The 15,556-nt window shown below is 38.0% G+C and overlaps 1 protein-coding gene across 8 annotated transcripts in view; it reads right to left on the bottom strand.

The window, feature by feature from the left end:
- NPAS3 (neuronal PAS domain protein 3) overlaps nucleotides 1-15,556 on the bottom strand; it is a 615,710-nt gene that overhangs the window by 26,785 nt on the left and 573,369 nt on the right. For all 8 annotated transcript variants that reach the window (XM_042791038.1, XM_042791040.1, XM_042791039.1 and 5 more), the window contains one exon: nucleotides 5,489-5,682. In XM_042791038.1, coding sequence (XP_042646972.1) covers nucleotides 5,489-5,682 — 194 coding nt within the window. The remainder of the gene's footprint in view (nucleotides 1-5,488; nucleotides 5,683-15,556) is intronic.

The raw sequence follows: 15,556 nt of genomic DNA, 5'->3' as shown, positions 1-15,556 counted from the left end.
ATGGAGTGTCAAGATGTCAATGTCCTTAAATGCAGTACAGAAAAATAAAACAATTGGAAAATGCCTTGCTCATACAAGCATTTAAAAGTATGTCTGTTTTTCTAGAAATAGAAAAATCTTGTAGAATTTGAAATATGCTGAAATTATTACCCACTTTGCAATTGTAAGATATAATTGCCATCTATTTAAAGGAGTTGCAAGAAACACCAAACATCTTGATATAACCAGATAGCTGAAACAACTGGAGTGTGATCCTGAGGGAGGCCAGTGGGAAGGCTAAACCTGAAACCGAACTGTGTATGTCTGAGGGGTTCCCAGCAGGCAGCAAACACAGCCACTGAGGCACTGACTAGCAGAACTGTGTTTGCCTGGGTGTCTGAGGCAGGGAGAATGCACAGACCAGAAAAACTGAAGGATGGAAGCATTGGACAACTCCACAGCAGCACTGGTGGTTTGTCCCAATTAAAAAACAAACAAACAAACAACAAACACAAAAAACATCACAAGTAAAGCAGGTGGACTCAAATTTGCTAGAAAAAACTGTCAAATCAAGTTTAGCACAAAACACAACAGTCTTCTCTCTCTTCCATGACAGAGCATGTTTAAGAATGTGCACTTCCAAACAACAGCCTAGTAGTTATAGTACTTAACCAAATGTGGGATACCCGTCTAATGTTTATCACAAACCACAGTTGAAAAGCACCTCCCCTACCTTCTCAGAGAGGACACAATTCACCAGGATGAAGACAAGTCTGGCACGTTGGCAGTGGGACTCCCTATCCTTCCTGCAGAGTTCCTCCACTTTGGTTGCACAGTGCATTATGGATTGGGAAACAAAGAACTGTGTGTTTTCTGGTAGGAGGTGGTTCTGCTTCAAGATGAGGGAGAATAAATCCCACCCTGCCCAGACTTGTAGAAAGGGCAATCTCTAGGCAGGCCACTGCCCTGTGATGTACCCAGCCTGCAAGTGCTACAGCTCACAGGGCTAACATGGAAGATGATCATTCTGCTTCTGCCTCTAGTAAATTTGACTGAGCACTATTTTGGTTCTTTGCAGCAGCATGTTTGTGTACAGTCTTCACAGATAAAAATGAACACAGCAAGGCAACTGTGGAAGCAGATTCACATCCCTTATTAAGGCAGTGCTAGGGGAGGTTTAAATTGGATATTAGGAAAAATTTCTTCACTGGAAGGGCTGTCAAGCATTGGAATATGTAGCTTAGGGAAGTGGTTGAGTCACCATCCCTGGAGATATTTAAAAGACCTGTAGAAGTGGCACTTAATGACATGATTTAGTGATGGATTTGGCAGTCTTAGGTTTATGATTGGACTTGGTGATCTTAAGGTCTTTTCCAACCTAAGCGATTATATGATTCTATAACATTAAGAAAAAGCTGCTTCAAACAAACATATGAAGGACATATGGTTTTTTTTTTGATTAAAATAGTGGAAGAAAAAACAGAATGTCCAGATGTAAATGATGATCAGTGGCAAGCACTGGCACCAAAATCAAAAGCAAATGAAATTTCATCAAATAGGATACTCATGCTTTTACCAAAGATGGAAAATAAATGATTTACATGCAGAAAAGAAAGAAATATTATAGTATGTCTTAGAGCACTAGTTCGGAGACAGATCTTGTGGCTCCCAAGCCCTTTTACAAAATAAAGCAACAGGTTGATGGCTAGAAACTCAGTTCTGCTGAATCCACAGACCTAATACTGTAAAACATAAGCACAGGCTTACATTTCAGCAGATCAGTGGTTCTATTGACTACCAAGACTGTTAACATGACTGAAATTTTAAAGGTAGGTATATGGTACAGTTCTTTGCTGAACTGGGACCAAATTATGCACACATTTTTAGCCTTGAGACACTCTTCTACACAAGACTGTTTCAGCATATCTGAAGGAACTATTGACAACCACTCTCAAGGACAACAGGCCAAACCTTTTCCATTAGGAAAACACCATACTCATTGGGTTATTCCCTTTTGGGCATATATTAACAGATATGGCTATAGCAGTCCACATTAAACTGGGCTAGAGATTCTCTTGAGATGGTCTTCAATAACAGTTGACACTGAGAACACACAGACTGATGCTGTACTCTAGCAGCAGTCTCTTTATTTTGCTTTTAGTTATTTATCACCGTCTAAGATGATTTGTCCTCTGCAGGTGCTTTTCTCACTCCACTGACTAATAAAGAAATTCTAGACTATTTTAGACTGGATGGTGAACTTTAGATGACATGGATCCCACATTTGGAAAACAGACATGGATTAACATACCACATTTTAAGCAACAAAATTTTACATCCCCATTTAACATTCAGAACTAATAGTTAGAAATTGCCAGTGTACTAGCTAATGGATCTTGTCTCAAAGGGAAGCTAACTGTTGACTAGTTTGTGCACTGAGTCCAGGATTCTGATGTAAATCTCTTCATTCACAGGAAAGTAACAAGATGCACCCAAAGACTTGAGTAATGTCACTCCTGCTCCCTACTGTTTCAAGCAGGCAACCACTTGGAAAACTAGGAGCTCTATCGATCTCACCCCTGCTGATCCAGTGGTCCACTGTGAGCATTCATTTCAGTTAAGTAGCATGGCTTCTGCTCCACACTCCCTGCAGCTGCCAGTAACTCCCCATTGCTCCATAAATAGTGCTTACAGCGTCCCCAGCATGGATCCATTTTTCTCTGTTTTCATCAATGTTGTACTTGCTTTACTGTGGCACCACAAAGAATTTCCCAGCTGCCTGCCAGTGCCAGGAGTCAAGCCATATATTCAGGATGGGATACTTATCTCCTTTTCTACAGTCCCAGAAGAGAGATCCCAACTTCCCTGACTTGGAGAACGTCCTTGGCAAATGCCCAAATAATTCATCTGACAGCTTCAATCAGCTGTTCAGTTAATTCCTCCCCTTCTTTTGTCCTTTCCATTCCTCCAGTTTTTACAGTCACATTCTGCTTTGTACCCGATATGAAATCCAAGTCCTGTCAATCGTACTCCATTTTCCATCAGTGGAAATCCCTCTGCCTCACTGAGCTAACATTCACTTCCCAGCCCTGGCAGAAGTGTTTCTACTGTTTGAAATTCCTATTATAAACTATTTTTTACAAAGACACAGGGGCTTAAAATGGAACTATAACAACATAAATTCAAGCACCATCACATGCATTCTACTGTAGCATAGGAGATAAAATCCATCAGAAACAAGGAAAAGTTGCTTTAGAATGTTGCCTTTACCTTAATGAATGAAAACCACTAGTAAACTCAACACTTCCTTGCATAAGTGAGCTGGTTTACCATAGTTTACCACGTGTTATCAGCTCGTTCTATGTGATTACCAATCAGTGCTACACATCTGATGCATTTTACATTTTTCAGTGGTGCCTTTCTTGGGCATTTGAAAGTTTTATTGCTACATGAACTTAAAGGAAAGGTTTGAGAAAAATGTTTAATTAAAAAAAACATATACAATTTAGAGCTCATAAAAACGCCAAACGGATGGCAGAGAAAGTATAAATCTTTCTAACACAGCCCACAAATTCATATCATACTTGACCTGATGGAATAGTTCATTTTTCACATCCATTTGATTCTTGGCTTTTTTATGGAGGTTGCCAACAAAGGTAACAGTAAGTGCAGGTGATTTTGTTAAAAGGAAATCTATTCATTAGGAACTGGACAGATACCAGCAACTCATTTCACAGAGGCCACTGAAGAGCTCTGCAACGGTAGCAGCTTTCCATTACTCCTAGGTAGGTCACAGTCAAATCAAAGACTAAGGCAAAAAGTTTATTCTAGGTCCTACTGCTAATCCCAGAGCTCTTTCACCAGATGCCAGATTATACAGATTCTAGATACTTGTTGGGTAGAGTCGCAGGCAAAAACTGAGTCCAAATTTTAATACTGTTGCCAGCTTTCTCTGTAACCTTGTGCAAGCCACTTTCTATGAAACAGTTTTCCGAAGTTTAAAAATGAGAATAATACATTCTCCTTTAGATAATGCTTTGAAAGTTTGGAAGAAGTGCTCTCTCTAATAGCCCAGTAATATTATAATTAATACTATTGTGGCACTTCAGCAACATGACAGCAAAGATAACCTCATAACTGAAACCCAAGATTATTTTAAATTGTTTCAACAAAGCATTTGAGTGTATCCCTTTTTATAAAAGTTTATATCGATGTGCTTTCCTGATCATAGGTATTTCATTATGATTGAGCAATTATGATTGTTCATATCAGAGAACTTCTACTCTTAACTTACAATATACCACGGCTGCTGCCACATGAAAAGCTTGCATTAGTCATCTTTTTTGTTCCACTTTCTGATGGTAGGTCCCCTTGACAAAACCTCTTTTGGATGCACTACCTTCTTTCTGCCTTTTCGCCATACCTCAGACTTTCATCAGTGGATCCAAACTTCTTTATTACTTGTATCTTCCTTCTCAGATACCTTCACTCTGCTCTAAATGCCCTCTCCCTAGATGTTATTCTTATTTTTAAGGGCCCTGAGGTCACCAATAAGCCTTAACCGTCTTGACCAACCCCCTTAGAGCTCCCCCCACCCCACCCACAGCCCAGGACCCCATGTCGGCCCCCGGGGCCGTCAGCCCCGGCCCCAGTAACTCCAGCTCCCCACCGCCCTGCCCAGCCCAGCCCAAGTCCCGCCTGGCCCGGCCGGTGCCCAGGGAGGTGCCCCATGCCCGGGGATGGGGCTGCCCCGCTCCGGGCGGGGGGTGGGACGGGACCTGGCTGCCGGGCCCTGCCCCATCAGACCCCCACGGGCAGCCCCAATGCTACTGGCACCCAGCCCCCAGGCCGCAGACAGCTGAATTTAAATCCTATCTTCCACCTTCTTAATCACTTGTTGTTATCACTTCTAACATCCCCCCCCTCAACGAACTTCTCATCACCTGTTCCCATTTCACTGCTGTCTTTCCCAGTATGCCCTTAACCAATTTTATTCTACAGTTTTCCCACCTCTTACTGCAACAGATCCCACCTCTCTAGCCTACTATCTAGGCCATCTGTGCTTCTGTTCCATTAAGCACTGAGCACGATGTGCTGTAATCTGCAAATTAGTTAAAAAATGGAAAACTTTAAAACTTCAGACAGAAACACTTGTGGAGGGGAGGACAGGGAAGCATAAGGACAGCCACATAGGTCAGACCAGCGTCTGTCTAGTCCCAAATCTTGCCTCTCAGAGGGACGGTGAGAAATTGTAAAAAGCTGGGAAAGCTTAGAAAAATCTTTCCTGGTCTATCCTCCCCTATTCCAGTAAGATTATAGTTTTTAATTTATCTTTATCCTCTAAGAATGTAATGAAAATGAAGGGGATGATGATGAGAGTGAATTTGATGCTCTCATACAACACCAGGACGACATTGCAGGAGTCACAAATTTCAAAACTTTTTGACAAGCCCATGGAACAAAAAATACACACAGCTAAAACAAAGGGAAATAGAGCTAAAAGCTGTACCTATTTTCACAGTAAATGATATTGAGGTCCATATTCACACGAGTGACAAACATGTGGCAGTCAATCCTGACTTCATTAATTGTAGGAGGTGGCAAAGCATGAGCAACGACAACAAGTCCCATGATTTGGCTGGGTACTGTCCGTCCGTGGGACAGTGACACTCTCAGACGTAACCGGCCTGTTATATGAATCACCTGGAAAATAAAAACAATAAAAGAAACCCCAGTGAATTCTGGATGCAACTGTGACATCAGTTTCTTTTAAAGGATAGCATTACTATTCCCTACAGATCACTTAACACAGCCAAAAATTGTACTAAGTAACTGCCAGTATTAGTGTTAAGCTTATTAATATTGGCTGTCAACATGTCCTATATGTCCTCATGGCAAAAAAAAGAAGACAAGAACATAACAGGCAAAAGCTTCACATTCATCAAATAAAAACCTCAGAACTCCTGTGGGTATTGATTTTTGTTGTGGTGGTTGTTACAGAAAGAAGAAGAAGAAAACAAACTAGAAATTCAACAAAAGAAAAGAGAGAAGGGGATAAAGCTGAAATAAATCATACAGAAATTAACAAAATGTTAATTTTATAAAATTTGGAGATTGAATATGAGACAAAAAGATCAGCAGTTTTAAAACTGTTCCAGTTTAGATTTAATTGAATTGCTAGTCCCCTGCACCATGGAGACACTGCTCATAGACTTGAATTACTTTGTGGTTGGAAATTTGAGAAGCAACAGCCTAGAAATGATCAATGAGCTCAGCTGCAGGATGGTCTTCTTGCATCCTTAGAAAGCCTTTTAAGAGCTGGTAGACATGTAATGCCTTTGCCTAGTACACTATGTATGTATAGAGAACTCTGGGGTCAGATGATTTCTTTCCTTATTCACAGGATAACACCAGAAGATGCCTGGGAGATCCAATTGCAACCCTGGAGAGGGAAATTCTAAAAGTGTTGTGTGAAATGGAGCAAATTGAAATTCTGGGAAAAGAATAATCCACGACTTCCATTCACTCCTTCAGGAGTTCTGTGGATAAATAAAGGGGTTGTTTTTTTCAATAAAAGAATATAAATACAGTACTGATGCCAGATACTGAACTAAAAATGGAAACTAGTTCCTGTACTCATAGATAGGAGAGCCATAAGAACTGGCAGTTGCGGGCTTTCCCAGATTTTGACACTCAGAGTGTGTTACAACATTAACATGAAGAGAAGGCTTCCAGGAGATGGGGGCCCCTTTCACTGTGATCCCAGACTCACTACCTAGAGGTCAACAGAGATGTTGGTTGGTTCCAGGTGCACTGGGGGTGTGTGTGTGTGGCAGAAATAGGATATAGTTATAAGTCCACTGATTCTCATCTCACAAACACAGCAGCCAAACTTTTTGCTTCTGATCTGAGATTGATTGTTAATAGAAAGTGAGAGAGAAGAAAATCTTTCATTAATATGACTTCAAACCACAAAGTGCATCCAAATTCAAAACTAATTCATGCTAGCAGATCTGTGATCTAAGCCTTGAAGTTTGTTTCTTTTTTTTTAACCTAATCATTAAAATATCTCCTTTCTCCACTATTTTACATTTAGACTCCAGTTAGTGTGGTGAATCTGAATGAGGAAAGTGATTAGCTGCTCTGTTTGTCCATTTCAGTTGCAGGTTTCTGACCACCCACATTTGAAGTAATTATTGCATAAACTCACACTTAATGCACCTTCCAAGGGCAAACTATTCTATGAATATTTGAAAAAGTTCCTAAAGGCAAAGATGCAAAAATACCATTTCAAACACTTTTTTTTTTTTTTTTTTTATTTCTCAAGACTTCATTAACTAATGAAGAAATAGCTAAAAGAAACAGGATTAACTTCACAGGAGGGGCAGCAATAGTATATTTTGCTCCTTCTAGCTAGGCTTGCATATATATCTGCTTTTTATCATTATCTGTCTCTTTTTATCATGCAGTTTCAGCTTACTGCAAAAATTCAAATCTGTAAATGCTTGGAAAAACGCTGATGGATAACTAGTAATAATGTTATACTGAACGTGCTATGAAAAAGTATTGTTGTTCTGTTGTTTTTTCATAAGAGTCCTTATGCTAATATGTTTGAAGTTGGCACTATCACTTGAGGGAATTTTTAAGATATATCATACTTAAAATCCGTTTAACTCTTCTGGCAATTTTTGAAACCTCCATGTCATTTGCGGCTAAATATCAACATGATTTGCTTTTGAACAACTCTCTATTCAGTCAGTATCTCATTCACTTTTTTTTGGATTCCGCACCTGAAATACACCTCATATGTAGCGTTACCCCAAGAGACAGTACCAAACCTGCTGGACCCACCATATATTAACATTGTTGAACTTCAAGAGAGTTTTCTTCCAGATTCAAATTATTTAGCTTGTTCCTGGCTCTATCATGGATCTAAATATGTTCTAAATCCCCATGTGAATTCAAATTTTAGGGGTCAGCACTGAATTGCATTCTGATTCTGTACACCAGGAAATGTACAGCAAACTGCCCATCAGTTCTAGTGCCTGTGTGCCTCTCAAGAAACTACATTTCCATGCCTGAAATCCCTTTCTATGACAACATTAGTCAAACGCACCAAGTGGGAAATCTAATTGGTAGTAAAAAACAATTCTAGCTGTCATGACCTTGTCTACATTGTGAGTATTGCCACTTTTAACACTGGTTCATTTGAACTGGGATTAGGGGTGATAGGAATTATAGGGTCAATTATCTCTGGTAGCTAAAATTAATCTCTTTATAATTCAATCCCACAGCACTAGTCTATCATAACCTAAAGCAGTATTATGACTTTAATGAAGCTAAATTGCAAGAATAAACTGTTTTATGAAGGACAGTACTTGGATCCAGATGTAAATATTTAACAAAAATTTGCTAGGAATATTCTGAAAATCAAAAGTAGATGCAGGTCTTCTGTGCAATTTTCTTTATAAATGCTTTCTTCTGAAAAGCATGCAACAGTCCAACTCCATTTTTAAACTATAATTGTGATCTTTCTAATAATGCTATATGAACAGACTGGCACATTTAGATGTCACAGCAAGAGAAGACAGTGATACTGTGTTCTGTACATTATAAAAAGGTGGGTGAATGCTGTACTCCTGATCACAGGGATCACGGGAAACTTTGTATGTCAAGAGCTGTACAGATTTCCCCAGAATTTCTCCATCTATCTCCTAAATTAAATTGGTTGGTAGCAAGACTCCTTTTTTACTCTAATGGGACCTGGACTGGGTTAACAGTTCAGAGACTGTTTTGCTTACAAACTGTTTACTGGCAGGTGCTGTAACTTGCATGATGATTCCATCCTATAGAAGCAGAGGGAAATCTTATGGTCAAAATAAACCTTGTGACCTGATCTAGACCAGGATTTGACATAGATCATTCTGATCTGTGTTATTGCTTGTAGTATAACCTAGTTGTACAATTATAATACTTGGATAGATAGGTGGGTGAACCAAAAAACATTCTGTAACAATAAAACTTTTAACATTGTGAAATGAAAATAACACATACACTGCTGTAAAGATGTCATGGTGAAGCAAAACAATTACTACAAAAATCTTCTGTACTGATTAATTGCTTTGTTAAAAAAATTCTAAATCAACTCTGCCTGATACTCCAATATTGGAAAAAAAATCGTTATTTGGCTTTTATTTTTAGCTGATTAGAAAAGGGATTTGCAAAATATTGTAAGTACATGTAAACACAGTTTATGAGTGTGGGAGTGTTAACAAGCCACATTGCTTGGACAAATATATATTTCTTTTCCCTGCCATATGCTCTCTTTAGTCATCTGTTAGCAATAAGCACTCAGATGTGCTCTGTGAATGTCTACTCATTATAAACAAGCACATCACAAAGACCTTGATAAAACCTTCCCTCTGTCAATACTTACGGAAAGGAAAGCCCAGCAATTGAAAAACACATCTGGAACCTGCTCATCATTCTTTAAAGCTAAATCTCACCTCTGGAGATGGAAATACTTTCTTTGTCAAAAGACATCTTTAAATATTACATCCATTTTTTTCACATACATGTGATGTCAGAGTAAGGACATGCATTACCAGAGGCTATAAAAACCTGCAAGCATGAGAAATCTGTGAATTTCTCCTTTCAAATGTCTCTGTGTTCTTCAAAACTTCAACTTCCATTAGAAAGAAATTTCTAAACTCTTTCGTTTGTTCTCTGTGTAAATCACTATGCCAATTTATTATGGGACTGAAACCACAGCACTGGCAGAAGTGCTCCCTCCACCTCATTTCTCTTAATGAAATATTCAATTTGAAGCCTTAAAATTATTACTTAGGCCCAAATTTGGAGAAGATATTCACATGTGAAAACATCCGGATTTAGTTTGTGCGCCTAGATATTTATTTGTCTTACAAACAACTCACACATACATTTATCCCCCTCTAGGATATATATATTTGTTTTGGTCTCAAAGATGTTATTTTATACTTCCAAACCCAACACCTAAATCCTTAAAACACAATTAATTTGAACTGCTAAAATTGGCTAATGAAATATCTTACAAACTATAGCAATGTTCTTACATTTTTCTGTCAAAGACTTGTGTGCTCCTTCACTCACAGATATATGGACTTGCATCTCAAAACCTGCCCGTGACACTAGTGAGACAAATGTTTTAACACTCCACAAGGTAAAGGGTCCCTGTATGGTTTCAGATGACTTCGAAGCTAAGACTGAACATTTGGAAACAGGATTTCCTTTAGATTTTTAAAAGTAAACAGAGTCCACTGTCACATCTGGAGTTCACACAGTGAACAGGTTCTCCTCTTCTGACATCAAAGAATATCCACGTCTATCAACCTAAACTTCAGTAGGTTTCTTTACCTGCCACACTTCTCTTCTTTCCACCCTGTACCTCACCACAGTCACTACAGCCTTTCTATTTTTTTATGTTTTCCCGTGGTGAGAAGACATTTATTTCTGAGGTTCTATAACCCCATCCTCATTGAGACCAAAGCCTGCTCTCCTGGTCTTCAGAAAATCTTCAGAAAAATACATCACTTGCCTATACTTATCATTCAGCAGCAGTTAGGATCAGAGAGGTCCAGTAAGGCCTTGAGTTTGCAGTTCTGTTAATACTTACATATCCCATTCTCAGACTTGCAGCATGAGCCATGCAAAGTATTTTGCAGATGCCCAGTGGCCACTCTTGAGGATTCCTGCATGTGTGATCACCCCTCAGACAATGAAGTTGTGAAAGGTAAAGTTTGTAGATATATGCTCCTATCGTACCACTTAGATTTACTCTCTTTTAATCTATAAAACAACCATCATATCACCTTTTCCCTTGTTAGCATCACCCTTGTCCAGCTTTGTATCACCTACCTTAACTCTTGGACAGCCTAACAGAATAACACGTCTACTTACAGTAACTGTTCCCAACTCTTATTTGATTCAGAAGTGTGCCTCTTCAGTTTTAGCCTTGAAAAAGTGCTTGTATACTGAAAAAAAACGTTTGTTTGTTTTTCTGACTACAGTAGTTCATCTAATAAAAGATATTGCTTCTACACACAAACCTTGTCCTATTATATCAAGCCTGCACCAGAACAAAGGAAGCTAGTAGTTAGTGCAGCTGTCAGTGAGTCATTCTGAACCATGGTGGATTTAAAAAGAAGAGACTAGGCAGTAATCTATGACTCCTGAGAAACAGCTTTGTAAGTAAAATGCAGTCAGTTTTAATTCAGTTATGCAGTGAATGCTACCTGAACCACTGTTAAGAGTTGTAGTCTTGAGCACTCATTCAAAGAATACGAGTCTGATTTCAAGGAGGGTGAACATTATTCCTAACACATACATAGTTTCAAGGTCAATAGCCTCTTTTCCATCTACAAGTACATTTCAAATCCCCTCAAATACACCTGCAAAAGACAGTCTGAAAATGGAAATGGTATTTACATTTAAACAGCATATTTGGTCTCAGGACGTATTTTATTGTTAAAAGTCAATACTAGTTTTTGGAGACACTCTAGGCTTTTCCCATATTTCCTCTGATATCACTATCTCCAAATAATAAGATTCAAAAGCTGTTTTGCTGCTTAAAACAGTCAGAGGCAGAATTTAGGCTAATCCTAAGGGGTTTAAAAAAAGTACTGTTATGAGACCTCAAATTCATTGGGTTCTTAAAGACAAGCATCACATGAGAAACACCCTGGCTTGGCAGGCTCAGTTCATAGCTCTTGCTCAATCCCTAAAATGACCTGAGTAGAGTATTATTTATTGCATATGAAGAATGTTGAGACCAGCAGCAAGCACAATAGACACAGTCACATTCATTCAAGTAGACCACAGGGAACAGCTGCTCTTCTGAGTAAAAGTTACTGTTTTGAGCACTCACGCAAAAAGCTGCTTGTTCCTCAACCTCAGGATGCACAACCTCTTATCTCCCACTTGCCTCTCACTAGATAATAAACTAAAGGGCAGGGAATGGGGACATCTTTTTTAACTCTTCAAAAGAGTGAAGACAAAATAAGAACCTGACATTGCCCATGTTACATCTATCATATGAAGCTCCCTGATCTGGATATGGCTAGGTTAGGGTTATCTAAAGAATAAACTACAACTTCTCTGTGGGAGTAAAGGAAGACTGTTGTATGATAAACAATTCCTGAAGCTGACATTAAAAAAAAAAAAAAAAAAAATTTAAATATTTTCAAGAATGTACAACAGGTTGTTTTTCAAGTTATCAAATCTTAATAGCCTGGGAGATGAACAGCAGACTAGAGGTTGCTCAAGAATAATTAAAAAAAAATATATTTTCTATCATCATTTTTAGATCCTCTAGATTAACATTATTAGGTCCTCAAATTATGGCTGATTTTTCATTGTTACATAACATCATTTCAACTTTATTATTTGGGGAAACAGATTAGCAGTTATTTTTAAGTATGGCATAGCATAGTGTTCTGCACTGTATACAGACACATATTTATCTTTATCACCATGATGGCTCATGACAGAATGCTGAGGTCCAGTCTTACATTGGCATTTATTGCAGTAGTAAAAGTTGCATGATCAAGACCCTCCATTCAAAAGCATATTTGTATTGTAAAATATGTTATCATGCCTTCCTTTTCTTTGGTGTGATTTTTTATTAATTGCAATGGATTAGCAAACTGGTTTCCTCTGAATAAAAGAGCTGACACTCTTGAAATCAGCCTCACATATAAGTTCAAGAAATACTCTGTTGAGTCATTACACATTATAATTTTTCATTTATTTTGCTTTATATAACTGCAAAGGTTTTCGTTTCCATAATCAGCCCCTGCAATAAAAGCTCCAAACATTCTACTATTAAATAGTATCCTTTAAATATATGCAGTGTTAGTAATTCAACATGCCAGGTTTTATTTTAATACCTTTGAACCCTTTTCCTTTTTAAAATGTCTTATTAACAACTTAATCTATCAACACCGCATTATTTTTTCATAATTCAAAACTTACAAGCATTTGAAGAAGATGAACATTAAAAAAATGGAAAAAGAAGAAACCAAATGAAATCACCACACTGCAACCTAAAAAAGTACCCATAAAAATTGGTTTTAAAACAGAATACTTTTTGAAGTAATTGGCACAAAGACTGTTCTAGTGCAGATTGCTGCAAGAGCGCTCTTGGCAAGAACATCATAAGCACTAGCAGAACTTTAATATGCTCAAACAGCCAAATACAAACTGACACCAGGAACCCATGTGTGGCAACAAACAGGAGAAAATAAAGTATCTCAATTTAATACAAACCTACATACAAAGGGATCAATTTTTACAATTCGTGGTTTAGCATACAATATAGCTGTCCTCAGAGTGAATACAGAGTAGCTATACATAAGAAATTAGAATTATCAATTCAGGGGAATTTCTCAAGAGTCCTTTTGATATGTAATACAGCAAATATAATGACTAAGAAACCAGACATCAATGCATTAAATGAGATCAGGTTGAGATCTATTTAGAAAAGACAGGTTTAAGCTGGAAAAAGAATCTCTTTGATATGACCTCCAGAGCAGACCATTTGCAGAAGGATTCAAGATGAGCAGATTTACCCTTGCATATCTGCTTGCTTCACAGCTGGTTTTAAATATAAACTCTGTAATATCTAATATTGAGTTATTGCAGAATTAAGTCTATCTAGTAAAAAAGATTAAGAACCTGGGATTTTCTTACACTTCTAGCAAATGTTATAAAGGATTCTATATGTTGAATTTGGAGGAATAAATGAAACACAGTTAATTTAAAATCTAGTTAACATAACCAACTTATTTCTAAATGATCTATTATAGAATCTGGCTCCTGCTGGTCTAAGTTATGAATCTGGAATACCTTGGAATATTTGGTAGTCTGCATCCCTGATTTATGGCCAATACTTATTTAACCATGAAACTCAAAAGATAGCTCCACTTTAACAGATTTTCCTCTGCAAATCCCTTGGTGTTCAAATCTGCTGCATTTTTTTTTTCCTCACAGAATGTTTGAAGTCCCCTTTAAAAATAATGCCTTGAGGATATTTTTTCCTTAATATTATTTAAAGAAAGTTGAAAGCATTTAGCTGTTGAAGTGTGCAGGGTTCTAATAAAGGAATTGTCATCCCTGCCCATAAGCAAACTCTCTCAGTGCTCACTATTCCAGAATTCTGGTGCTCCTGCCAGCAGTAAAAATTAAACCTTAAAAAGGACTTTTGTTGCATCAGTTCCAATGCAGTTTATCAGAGTACTGGGGAGTGGTGGAAACTGGCTACATCATTCTGCAACAGAAAGGGTGGAAAGTTTTTTTAAAAAAGTTATCCTGAATCCTGTATGTCAGGGCAACCAAATCTTGTTGCACTGAAGACAACCAATAATAAGTATTCTTCAGATGTAGTGTCTTTATTTCTGTCTTTGGAGGGAGAAATAAAGGCTTTTTTTTTTTTTTTTTTTTTTTTTCTTACTGTTTTATTTGATGTAGGTCTTAGCAGTCCAACAATTACCTTAGGTGATTCTCTGCACAGTGAGCAAGGACTAGATAAAACAAAATATCTGATAATAATGAATTTTTTTCCCAGGCAGAGAAAAAATGTAGAAAATGCTGCTGATTGTAAAGACAGAAATGGATTCCCCAACTTATTCTTAAGACAGTAATGTTTATGTTCTACTCAAGCTCTCCACCTGGGGTTGCAACCCCAGAATTTGTTCTGAAGTTAGTCAAGAAAAGTCATAGTCACTCTTCCTTATTTTGTGGCTAAATGGGAGGAAAGACCTGACTTCTCATAGTAAAGCAGGAACAAACTATGAAAAAGGCTGAGAACTACTATTTGAATGTCAGTAATACGAGTGTTCCTCTGCTTGTGCTAATGGTGTCTCATACAAGCACTTACATAGAGAAGCAATTGTTTTGTTTATTTTAATGCTTGCATTGTTTCCTGTAGCATGGCCCAATTACTGCTGGATGTATACAAACACACAAGCTGTACTGAAACATCTTGGACAGCAGAATGTGTGAGCTTTCCTGCAGAACGCCACAACTGTGACAAAAGCAAAGGTGGAGATGGGCAAAAAAATTAATTTTCCATAGTTATTAATATGCCTTCACCTTCCTCCCAGCAATGACACTTAAATGAATCTAAACTACAAATTTTCAATTTAGAAGGGGAAAACACAGCAAGTTATATGAGATGATTTTATGAAAAATATGACTGCAAATCTCAGAAAAGCTGCTGCAGGTAGCTAGTAATGCCTCCACATCCAGATGGCGAAAAGGAATGATCATAGGATGAGTGGCAAGAGTCTTCTGGCATATCTGCCAACATATAATCTCAGCAGTTCTCAGACTGTGCTCAATGTCTTATTTGAACAGTTTTAAATAGGTGTCACATAGTCTTGATAAAGAACATAGCTGGCATTCAGACTGCAAGCCCTAAAGTGGTTTTACAGAGACTTTGGCTGTAGGAGAAGGCTAGGTCATACTGTTATAGCCCTTCCAGAGAAGCAACGGTGAGTCCTTAAAGAGCAGCTGTAGCAGGTCAAACCAAAGGCCTGTC

Source organism: Tyto alba, unplaced genomic scaffold, assembly GCF_018691265.1.
Source record: "Tyto alba isolate M040663 unplaced genomic scaffold, T.alba_DEE_v4.0 Super-Scaffold_18, whole genome shotgun sequence".
Taxonomy (NCBI): Eukaryota; Metazoa; Chordata; class Aves; order Strigiformes; family Tytonidae; genus Tyto; species Tyto alba.
Note: the sequence above shows the minus strand (reverse complement) of the source record. Positions and strands in the feature narration are given on the sequence as shown.